The following is a 12,449-nucleotide window of genomic DNA, read 5'->3' on the forward strand; positions in this document are numbered from 1 at the left end:
CACTTGCTTTCCCCTGTGAGACTTGTTCTGAAGTATGTCCTCAGTATGTCTAGTGCATGTTGTATAGAGATTGTCATCCAAGCACTGTATAGTACTGCACTGCAATTGAAGAAGTGAGTGTTTTCACCCCTGTCAATCCTTTTCTTAAATTGGTGGGATCCTTTTGTCATGCCAGACCTGTAGAGGTTTGAGCAACCTGTAAAGAGCAGATGGAGTTGATCTAAAAGAAGGGAAACAAGTCTTTGTATCCCAGACTACCAGGACTGCATAGGAAGAAGGTAATATTTTCTGTGAAGACTGTAGTAATTCTTAGCATTTGGTTTCAACTGCTGCTCTTGCTTCACTAGGGCTCTTGTCTCTTGTTCCTCTCATCCTTCTCTAAGCAACTGTACCATTAGTGCTGTGTGGCTCTGTTTCATTCTTAGCAAGTTCTCTGGAAAAACAGTCACTGAAGAGAGGTGTTTAGCTTCTCTCCAGGAGGTTACTAAATCAAATGAGAACTTGGGTGATAACAGGAGCAGGGGTGGAGAAGGGCAACCAGAAAGAATTGCTGCTAAAATGTTGATCACTGTATTGCTGTGCTATTTGTGCTATAGGAGATGGACTTGAAATGTGCTCTTGCAGCTACACAATTTCCACTTCAAAGGGAAAATTAAAGTTAGCATGATTGAATAATTTAGAATTGAGGGGGAAAATGATGTTAATTAAAACGCTTTGTCTGCAGCTTGAGGTCTTAACTAAGTGACTATTTAGCAACTTCTGTGAGAAGCTCTTCAGGGAAGTAGGGTTTAGCTGTAGGCCACAAGTGGCCACTCTTTGCCTGAGGAACTGCTGGTAATCAACTTGTGTTTGCTTCAATCTGCCCAGGATGGTACTCTGAGACTTTGGCACTATAAAAGCGGGGATGAAGTATACTGTTGCCATCTAAGCAGTGTCTGTGGACCTGATGCAACCAAAACAGACCAGGTATGGCTGTGTGATAAGCTGTGTGTGTGTCAGTGCTTTTGCTGTTCTCTGGATCCTTGCGACTCCCAAAAGTGTTTGTCGCATTTTCTTAGGAGTGCCTCCTTTCTGCCAGTGGGTTTGGAAGTTACATAAGACCTAGAAACTGTTACAACAGCCTGGGATTTGGGGGAAGGAAGAAAGTCCCTGACATTCATTCTGGTCTTGCATGCGTTTCTGAAAATGCTAAACAGTGACTAAAAGCAGCTGTTCATAATTCTTGCAAAATACAAGTTCTGCAAACCAAAATAAACCTTCACTTAATAACTTCAGAAAACACAAATTAGCCAGAAAATATCCTGTAGCACTGGAAAAATCTAAAAAATCAACCCGTTTTTAAAATGCTTAAATTGCAACTTGAGCAACGCTTTACATTCTCTCAGAGCAAGAAGAAGCTTTGTAATGCTTGTAACCAGTTACCTGAAATGTTACCGTCTGGTGGGATCAAGCTGCTAGGATTGTTTTGGGTTGTTCTGAAGCTGGGCAGTGTCCAAAACAGAAATGTCTGAGTCACAGGTGAAAATTGAATACCCCAGGAGCAATGCTTCTACTGCAGCCTGCTCGGGCTGCTAATGTGGCACGCGTTGGATGTGAGCAGTGGTTCCAGCAGTGCTTGATCGCTCCTTCTGTTACCTCTTGTCATGTGAAACAGCATGGCAAATTGGCAGTGAAATGCACTTGTTCTTGTCCCTCACACGTGCATTATATTAAGCCAGGTGCTAAGCTGTGGAGTTATTTAAGGGTTGTTTGTCTTACCGCCCATCCTTTTGGGTGTTTTGTTGTTTGTTTGTTTGTTTGGTTTTTTTTTGTTTTGTTTTTTTTTTTTAAACATGAATCTCTAACAATCTTTGTCTTTGAAGACCAGGGTTGTTTCCTTGTTGTTAGGGGAATGGGAAACCTGTCTCCATTTATAGCTGTTGAGACCAAAACGCTGCAGAATTCATATCCAGGCTGAAATGTCGTTGAACAGTTGTCTTTCTTCCCTAGCATTTTGCTGTTGTTTTGGTCAGCCGAAGTCTGCTGTGCTGTGCCTTTCCCAGCAGACAGGAACTAGGGGTCTCTCAGAGGTTCCTTACTGTTCACGTAGGTCTGGCCTGATCTTTTTAGTGGGATTCCCAGTTACTGAACTAGGAGCACGACACGTGGAAGAACCCCATTCCTAGCGACAGACCTAACAACTCAAGTTTGTTTGTTTGTTTTTCTGAGCAACAGACATCAGCAGGGCTGTTTTAGTGTTGGGATAATAACGTGCAGCTTTCATTTCTATTTGTACATAAGCCCTGAGGGCAGCCACTTGCATCACAGCATGTAGAGCTTAGGTACTGGAACACGTTTTTTTGCCCTTGAGTCCCTTTCAGCAGGAGTTTGTGATAGTACCTATACAGACAATTTAACCTGCTCTTGAACTTGAAAAACATACTTAAAAGCAACTTCTGCCCATGTGCATGGGGTCTTTGGCTCATTTCTACTTGAGTGTAGCATTTGAAATAATTTTTTTTTTTTTTTAAGAAGCTACTGCTTTTTTCTTTTTTTTTCATGAGCAAAAAGTGGGTGCAATAAATGAGGTCGCAAGACCACCTAGCTGCTATCCTTGCATAGTCTGGGTGCAGGAGGATTTGAGGTAGTAGGGGAGAATTAAGACTGAGAAGACTGACAAAATTACCTTCCCGTGCGTAGCCTTCTGGAAGTGTCTCAGAGAGTTTAAAAGCCAAAATGCTTTAACATTTGTAGTCAAAGTAGCTAATGCGGGTGCATTATTTGATAGGCATCGAATCTGTGCCTGCAGTAATGTTGTAAGGCATTTCTTTGGGGGGTAAGAATGGTTTGTTTGTTTGTTTTAAACACTTTGCCTTGTAGCTTTATTGGATCATTGCGGACCAGTAAGCAACTTGCTGTGAAGAAAGGAATCGTTTTTAATGTGACTAGATGCTTGGACTGGCTCAGCACTTAGTAAGATATATACTGACATTTGAGAAGACCTTCAAGATGGTCAGCTCCAACTGTCTACTTGACCTCCTGAGTCCCATCACTAAACCATGCCCCTTAGTGCCACCTCTGATCTGACACTGAATCCTCACTCCACTGCTTACAAATAAGTTTATCCAAATGTAATACAAACGATGTAAAAGAAAAAAAGTTCCAACTCTATTTTTTGAAGGCTTCTGAACATAGTTTAGTAATACTTGCTTTGTCAGTAATGCTCCTGATAAAGTCCCTTCTACAGGATGCTCTTCATACGTTGATGCGGTCTCTTAGTAGAAAGTTGGGATGCCCTTTTTTTGTTTGAGACATCTGTTTAGCTGCTCCCAGTGTGAGTAAACAGTGACCAAAAGGGAATACACACAAATTGTGGGTTAATAAATATAACACGTCAGTCAATCAACTGTATTCCTGCAGTGTTTTGCAGTTCCTCTGCCCACTGTGTGCATGATGTGTCTTCTAATTGTGGCCTTGGAAGCCTTGGGCTGGCCTTCGCCTTGAACCTGCGTAATTCTGCTTGCTACCAGTTCTTGCAGGCACCTTAAAATCTGTCTCCCTGTAAACCTGGTGCAAATCTCGTTATGGGTGCAGAAGACTCAGTTGGCTTGACCCAGTTGGTATGTGTGTGCAAGAGGCAGTCTCCCAGTGATCACAGACGGATAAATGGCATTTAAACCTTCGTGCTGTGTTGCTGCACTTTTCAGTAAGTGCTTCTGTCAGACCAACGCTACAGTTCTAAGCCTGCGTGGTGACCATTATTTAATGCACCATGTGAAATATCTAATAATCAGCAGGGTGGTTTTCTGGAAAGATTGTCTAAATAATATTTTTTTCATAGAGATTGTTTCTGTCTTGATGGCCAGCCAGACCAAAGGAGAAAGGAAGCTTGTGTTTTGCAGGTGTTGTAGTGCTAGAAATGCCAGAGGAATTGATGTCCAGCAGTGGTACTTAGTCCTACTGTGCATCCAGCTGTATCAACGGGCAAGGATCATCATCACAACCGAGTGTGCTATTTATAGTCTGAATTTAAGGTAGCAGACTCTGAAGTCAGCACTTTGTAGGTTGTAGCTGTCACGCCGTCTGCTAATGACTCTGGCAACTGAAGATTAGGTGGGGGTGTGATTGTTTTCTCCTTTCCTTCGCATCACATTTCTTATTTTTTTTTTTTTTTTTTTTTTTTTACCATCGATACCCACTATGAATGCTCTGAAGCTTGAAGCATAATGATAATGGAATCACCAGTAACGCTGGGCCATACGAGTGCAGAAATGTGAGCATATTTTGGATGGCAGGTGATGAATGTGTGTGCGTTTTGGGAATGTAGGAGTGCTCTTGAGCAGTGCAGTGTTGCTTTCAGCCGCTAGGTTGCAGATTCCCAGTCCATTTTCCCACTAGAATGGGAATAATTCTCTCATTCCATCGTACTGTATAAATATTATCCCGATTCAGAGCTTTCACCTCATTTGATCCTCTTGACTGCAAAAGCTTGTTTAAAGTCCAGAATGTGAATTGCACAACTCCACCCCAATGCTCCAGTACATTACGTTTTCATAGGGTTACCTCTTCTCACAGGCGACATCAAAAGTTAATTTTAAGGTGTTGGCGGGCTGATAACACTGGCACAGAAATGCTGAATAAGTTAAGAGAGTATCAACTGAACATCTGTTTATCACAGGCTGTTCCTGGAGCTTTTATTTAAGTTAACTGATTTCATAGGCTTGTCCTTGAGCAAGATACTATTCAGGGCCATGCATTCAATTCACCAATTGTTAACTTACCCATTAAAGAAGCATGGGAAGGAAAGATCTTACTAAGAAGATGCGTCTTTGTCCAGCTGTGAGTAACATTTGGTTCAAATCAAAGTCTCCTCCTCCCTTCCCCAGTGAAGGGTGGGGAGAGCTTCTGCATACTTCGCATTCACAAAACCTTTTGTCTCTCTGACAAGGCCTGAACTGTGTAGGTGGGCACTTGCTATCACTGCACCCCGAGACAGGCAGAGAGAAGCATTGTTAGCAGAAATATATATATATTTTTTATTTTAATATCTTGGCCTATTTCCTCAAATGCCTAGAAAACCCGCTGGTGGTTTACAAAGGGGTTGTCAGTTCCACTTTGTAACTGTGGTGTAAGTGGCTCCGTGCTGCAGTAACTGCATTTAGGCGTGTGAGCTGCAGTGATAGCCCACTCATCCTCGTCCTACTCGGTATTTGAAGCTGCAAGCATTTTTTATATCTCCGCTATACAGGGGGTCCTGGGTCTCACCGCTAAATACGGAATAACAACTTTGTATTTCTGCAGTGGAGCAAGAAATTAGTCCCTTCTGTTTACCAGAGCTTTGAAACATACCATCCTTCTGATAATGGCTTGTAGAAACTGGCCCTCTTCTGTCCAAACAAATGGTCAAATGAGAAATATGTGCTGCTAGTGGCGTGCATGCTGCTCTTCTTGCTTTTCCCCCACCTCCCTGCTAAAGATTGCATCACACAATGGATTTTTTTTCTCTTCTGTGCTGGAGATGCTCCATGTAACTGGTTTTCAGCTATAATTATGCCATTAATTATCTTTCTTTCCTGCTGTTGGTTCATATTCGAGTAGCTGTGTTGTGTACTGTTGACAAAAGAATTAGCTTCTTGCGTTAAATGTGCTGAGTTGGGTGTTTGGAGGCTGTAGAGCTTGCTTGGCTTTCCTGGATCGATTGCAAAACTCTGAAGTAAGTCCCCTGAGGATTCCCGTCCATCAGCTGGCAGCTCAAAGGGTAAAATTCAGCTTAAGCTGGTAAGCCAAAGGTTCAGTCTAGTGACCAGTGTCACGTTAGGGAAAGAGGTGGAGGCTGTGTGGGAGGGAAAAGGGGGCCTGAGGACAAGACGATGCATTTTCCCTGCCCTAGGGAGAATAACTCACCACTGCTACAGTACGAAGGTTTTATTAATCAAAATGCTAGTGTTATTGCAGTGTAAAAACATACTTGAGAACCAGCCTTTTTGCCTTTGCAGTCTCATCTTTCACGTTATACGGTAGATACTTTCAAAAAAGCACCCTTGGGCATCTTCTCACAGATTCTGTGCTCATCTTGAGTTCTTAGTTCCCACTCAAGGAGCCCCAAATCGGCTGTTACGTATTTCAAGTGGTACTGTTCATCCAGCAAAGATACTGCCCTGGTTCTCTCCCAGATAAAACCATATATCTTCTGAATTAGGGTGTGGGTGGTTTTTTTTTTTTTGTGGGTGTTTTTCTTCTAATGTGGACAGTGGCCTGAGGCAGTCTTGCCTTGTTCTTCAGAACACGTTCCGCATAGGGCAGCATGGCTTCACCCAGATGCAGGCTGAAAACAGGGACAACCCAGCAAGGATTTTGGCACTGCATCACTATCTTCTTCTTTAACAAATGTAATGTGTTTATAATCTCCAAGCTGCTAGTGCGATATCCTGGCTAAGCAAACTTAATGCCCTTATTTATTTTTTTTTATTTTTCCCTTAACGTTGCAGGGGAGAATTTTTAAGGGAGGCATGCTTTCCTTCGTTGTCTTCTCTCTTGGTTTGTCTCTTGAGAGTAGCTCAACAAAACCTTTACATTTGGTCCCTGTTACGATGGCTGTGAATGTGGAAAGCTTCATTAAACAGCAAACACTGGTACAGAAATATATTTGCAGTTTAAATGTAATTACGTTGCTTAACTTGCTGTGAGTTAAGATATGTGCTAAATTTTAAAGGGTAAGACATGAAATTGAATGTGAATTTTCTGCTTTTAAAATAGTCTTAATTGATAAGGATGTTTCTTTTTCTCTTCCTATTAGAAATACACCGTGACAAGAATAGCCTACTGCTGTCAAGGAGGTTATGTTGCTGTTCTGTGTGACTGGTAAGAATAAAGGGAATACTGGCTGCAGTCATCACAGCCCCTGTTAGGGAGGGAACAGCTTTCCCTGTTGGATACGCTAACACTTCCCCTGACTGAAGTGTGTGATACTGTTGATCTCTGAGTGCTATAGACATGCCTGTGGCCTCACAGGAAACCTGAGAGTCCTTTTTGTGCTTGTTCTCTGCTTGAATGCAGAAATGAGTACGAAGGTTACTTGGCATAGTTAAGTTTTGCAGGACTTGTGATGCCCTTCCCTCACAGGAGGGAACATGAGGTGTTCTGAGGGCCCTGCCTGGCACTCAGGATGTTCAGATCTGTGTTTGCATGAGGAAAGCACTCAGGAGCTGAAGGGCTGAGCACCGAGGAACCTTACAGCCTTACAGTCCCACTGGCAGGGGAATATCTTGCAGGGATGGACAAAGAGCCTCTCTTTCCACAGCACCTTAATCTTGCCAAGAAAACTGCTCTCACTGACAAAAGCTTGCCAACAGGACAGAGGGAGATTGCCAAACCTGCCCATACAGTGAAATCATCCGTCCCCTCAGTGAACTCAGAGAAGCCTCAGCTTCTCCCCATCATGTGTGCTGCCGGGCCGAGTGGCTCCCTTCCACTTCCAGACCTGTTCTGGAAGTGAAAGCCGTGTCAGCCACAATCTGTGCCTGTGCTAGTTCTCCCAGGGGCCATGCCGTGCTCTGTCAGGTTTTTATTTCCAGCTCTAGAGCCCAGCATTTGTAAACAGTGTTGTCTTGTAGACCTTGTAAGCCACCCACAAAGGAGTGGAAGTGCTGTGATGTGATCACAGTTGTGCTGTGATGATACACTCCTCATGTAAATCCTGATTAAATTCCCTTTACTACCTTTTCTCTTAAAGAAGAGGGAGTATTGACTTCTTTTTCATTGATATGACATTTGAAAATCCATTTGACATGTTAGGTATCTACAGCTGCTGCCTCTGACCGCATAAGCAAACTGCATTTGTAGTGTTAGGGTATTTTTTGCAATTTCTAATGACTTCGCTTTAGCTCGGTTTGGAATTAGAGTGGGTGTTTGTAGTTTGCTGTACAAGTGATGGCAGTAGGTGGATTTGCTAATAATGGTAATTATTTTTTTTTTCCCTCTCAAAAGTATTCCCACAGTCTACATCTTTCAGCTTGATGCCATTGCCCAGCAGCTAGCTTACAGACAGCAAATCTCTTTGAAACATAAAGGCTGGGACATTGCATTTGAGGAAGCAGGAGATATCTGGATTTTGCAGGAAGACAGCGAAGCCCCTCTTCAGTTGTACAGACCGTGTGATGGACAGTGGAAGGTAGATACTTTTGTTAACAAAGTACCATGGATGCTTTGTTTAGTCTTGACCTGGTAACAAAAACAGGGTGAACTGTGTTCCGTGAAAGCTGAATGACACATTTCTCTATTTCAGACTGAGGAGAAGTCTTAGATACCTCTCATTCTACTTCTCTCACCTCTGTATAATGAATAACCATTGAGAGCTTGTTATCAGTCTCTTCTCTGGTAAAGCTAACATCTAGCACAGTAGGATGAAGCAGAGCGCTTGTCAGCCATTGCATTCAGTCCTTTAAACCATTGTCTGTGCTCTCTATGTGCTACACTTGGTAAAAGAAAAATACAAAACAATAAAATCCCCTTGTGGTTTGCTCAGTAATGCTTCCTGCATAGCCCTCTCTGTGCCTGCCTCTGAGAGATATTTTGGGGTTCAAGGCATCCTGGGATTTTTATTCTTTATTTTTTCCTGTAGAACAAGGAGTCAGAGTTGAGGGATGTGCTAGCAAGCTCTCTGTAATAACCTGCTAAATAACTGGAAGCTCCCTTGTTAATTTTTCAAGTCCCCAGCTAATTGTGTGTTGTAAGGTGGGCTTAAATTACATTTCTAGGTAAGTTCTTTGACACTAATGTGTTCCTTCTGGTATTCCTTATCCTCACAAATTAGTAAGTGAGAGTCCATTTTCTTTTCTTTCAAGCTATACCGTGTCCCCAGGAAGAACAGGTGAACTCAGGACAGGTTTCTGTAGGGGACCTGAAAATAAAAAAAAAAAAAAAAAAGGGGGGGGGCCTAAGATTCTGGGGGGTTTCCACTCACTCTCCTTTCACTGTGCTCATCTGTGGCATTTCTCAGTTGGCTGTGATGCTCCAGGTTCCTTGTTCATTATGCACAGAAGCTCATGCAATGTTCCTTCTTTCCCCAGCCTGTACCTGATGATGAAGGATTACAGAGGATGTCAAAATATCTGCGTGACAACTGGACAGTGTTTGAAGGTGAGAAATTTGGCCTGAAGGTGTAAGAACTGCAATCTTAGGTCCGATATTTTTGGAGCAAGATCAGAGTTCAGGGTAGTTCTCTTGAAGCTGCATAATCTTTCAGTTTTCCTTCTGCAGCTCCATCCCTCCAGCTGGTATGGAAATGAGTGTTGGTATTGAAGGGTGTTCAGGTTACTGTCCTCAACAAATGGTGGAGATATTTATAGGATTAAAACTCTTCTACATAGACACCTTAGCATGTGGTTGTACACAAACACCCTAATACATAGCTGCAGCAGCCTGTCTTACTGCTGTGATATTGAAAACTGTTGTTTGTTTTCTTGTCTGTTGCCTGAGCGTGAAATTTTATTAGAAGTATGGTGGAGATAGCGAGATAATAGCTGCCATTAAGTTGGTTGTGCTTGGCCTTTGAAATCGAAAAGGAAGTCAAGTACCCTTTTGGAAGGGAGAGTGTTTGCGTGTAGGTGTTGCAGACTTGATAGTTAGAGCCAGGCAGGTTATTAGAAGTACAGGGGCTGAGTGAAAATGAGCAAGAGAGAAGTAGTAAGAGCAGACAGGGAGAGAGGTTCCCAGCATAATTTGGCAGTGTAGCAAATTACTGTGATACACAATAGCCTGCTGCAGCTGGGAGAGGAGGACTGCTCAAATGACAGGGTCTATTATCGTTAATTAGGAAGGGGAGGCTCACTTGATAACCACTTACTCCAGTGCAGAATTAGTGCTTGAGAAGGTAGTTACTTCTCTTAAAGGAGGTGATCATTATATTGCTTAAACCCAATCTTCTTAATATCTCTGTAGCCTTCTTTTCACCTTCTCCAGACCTGTTTCATCTGACTGCTGACTGCGTAGGCTCTAAGACAGCTAGGTCGGTCTGAAAGCAGACGTTGAACAATTTGACACTGTGTTGGAACCAATCCCAGAAAAGGGCAGAGCAAGGTTTAGTGCAGATTGATCAAGTAGAGAGTGTATCCATTTGAATGGATGTCCAAAATGACAGCGTGCAATTTGTCCCGGGGCCAAAGGCCAGTCAGTTGGTTACTGTGTGAGTGCAAGACCCTTGAAAGTAAAACCGTGCGCTTTGCCAAGTATCGGTGAGGGAGAGTCGGTGTGTTTGTGTACCAAGACACAAAGGTGTGCTGTGTGTGTGTTACTGTGGAGTAGCACGCTTGCTTCATGACCAAACCATAATAAATATTGGGTTTCCATGCTCATAAACCATTTTTTTTTTTTTTGGAAGTGAGCAAAGGTAAGAACACAAAGGGTAACTAGAGGTAAAAAGCTTTGTCAGATAGATACTCTAACAAATTTTAGAAATGTGGACCAAGCCAGCTAATCTCTTGCGGTATTATCTATAAAAACAATGTGAATTTGTTTTTTTTTTTTCTTTTTCGGGGGTGGATAATAGTTGCCTGTTGAAACTCTTGTAAGCTTACGGTCCTGGAGATGCTGCGAACAATGTTATGCTGGATTCACAAAACTATAGCAAAATCACGAGGGATGAATGCTTAAAAAGTGCTTATGTGTGTACTGTAGGACAGCACCGTTTGAAGTCTACTGCTAAAGGCTTATTCAAAGTTAGTGCTCTAGGAAAGAAGTCAGCTAAGGACAGTTGCATAGTAATTTAGGCCCTTTGCAGTGTTTAAGCGCGGGGGAAGAATGCCAACAGGATGTCTTAACAATAAGTTGCTACAGCAGTAGTTTTAAAAACAGGAGCCTCGAAGTTCTTCAAGCGTCCAAGAGAATTGTGTGCCTTCTTTGCTCGACAGTCATGTGCCTGCCCCTGTAAGCATTTTTGTGCTTGGTTGTGCTTGGCAACGTGAATTGAGGATGGATTCTTACCAAGTCAGACAGGGCGTACACAGTGTAAATGCTGATGTTTAGTACAGTAGATGGGACCACAGTAAATAAGTTGAAATTTCCTCATCTAGAATTCCAGCACAGGAAATAATTGCTGAGACCATTAAGGAAATTAACACTTGTCTTGTGTTCCTGTTTTGCCCACTTGCAGGATTTGTTGGTGCAGAGAGCTACTACAGCAGCCTCTACAAAGCTTCATTCGATGACACGGCCATCTACCTACAGAGGAAAGAGGAAAGGTTGCAGCAGCAGAAAAAGAAAAAGCAGGATCTGCAGCATGGTTCTAATGGACAAACCAAAAAGATCAAAATAGAAGAACCATCACTATAACACTGCCTGTTGTTAGCTTGTAACTTCTGTCTTGACAAGAAGAACTCATCTGGCTGTAGACTTTTTTTTAAATGTAAAGTGATTTATAGAAGATCAGTTTAAACTTACATTCAGATTCAGGTTTTCAGGTAGCCTGATACAACAGTATCCTGCTTGCAGCAGATATTTTGTACGTGTACGCTTCTGACAGCATAAAAGTGTCAGCAGTTCAGTCCTAGAAATCTCTAAGGCATGCTATGTGAATATTGGAGATGGTTATTTTCCTTGAAACGGGATTTTCTTTTTGCCTACTGTGTTCAGGCTTGCATTTTCAGGTGGAAGTGCGCTGATTAAAATTGACTTTTTTTAAAAACTTTTTTTTAAGGTCTGATAGCTAACGTAACTAATGTAGTGTAACTGGCTATGGAGAAGGGAATACTGCAAAATTCTTGTTGTATATGAAAGGTTTTAGCTGAGGCTTAACTGTCTCTGTTTTTACCTCTTATCTTCGTTTTACCTGGTAAAGCTTCTGCCTAGCTTCTAATCCAATGCTTCTTTATACAGGAAGGAGTGCAAAAACAGATTTCGTACACTGGAAAGTAAAAAAGTGTCAGCTTTGTACTATTGGAAGATCCTTCTGTTGTAATATGATCCTAGTGCCTCTGCGAAAATTATTTGAGAGGCCTATGAGCAATACTTTGGAGTGCATTCTGCTTCTTTCAACAAGTACTTTCATACTGCAGTTAGCCAAGAAACACATCTTTTGGAAAAGTTAACCAGCAGGAGCCTTGTGGGGTCACTTGTTGTTCCCTCGCAAGGCAGAAGGTGCCATCTGTTAGACGAATGTGTATCATGTCTGTGTGGAATATGATATATTTCAGCTGAGACTGTAAAACCAGATGTTGAAATCTGTGCAATCCATTAAAAGCATTCAGAATTAGCCGAAGAATCGTGAATGTTTCTTCAGGTCTCTTTATGTAGTTGTGATCTCTGGGGTATCTGGATGCTTAAGAACTTTGCAGTGAAATTCTCGTTGTGTTAACGTGTAAGGCATTGGTGAGATGTAGCTTGTTCTGAAAATACCAGCTTCTGGAGAATGACGGCAGCTATTAAGAATTCATAGTTCTTGTATTGATCTCATTTAGGAGGGGGCTCCAGGGAGA

General features: G+C 42.3%; 1 protein-coding gene across 1 annotated transcript in view; it reads left to right on the forward strand.

Moving 5' to 3' along the window:
* WDR4 (WDR4 tRNA N7-guanosine methyltransferase non-catalytic subunit) overlaps positions 1-12,226 on the forward strand; it is a gene marked incomplete at its 5' end in the record, with an annotated part of 20,854 nt that extends 8,628 nt beyond the window's left edge. The window contains 5 exon segments of the mRNA XM_084294947.1: positions 868-966; positions 6,776-6,840; positions 7,966-8,149; positions 9,048-9,117; positions 11,129-12,226. Of these exon segments, the coding sequence (XP_084151073.1) occupies positions 868-966; positions 6,776-6,840; positions 7,966-8,149; positions 9,048-9,117; positions 11,129-11,307 (597 nt within the window). The 3' untranslated portion in view covers positions 11,308-12,226.
* Between the last annotated feature and the right edge of the window lie 223 nt (positions 12,227-12,449).

Source organism: Netta rufina (genome assembly GCF_964035555.1).
Source record: "Netta rufina genome assembly, chromosome: 1".
Lineage (NCBI taxonomy): Eukaryota > Metazoa > Chordata > Aves > Anseriformes > Anatidae > Netta > Netta rufina.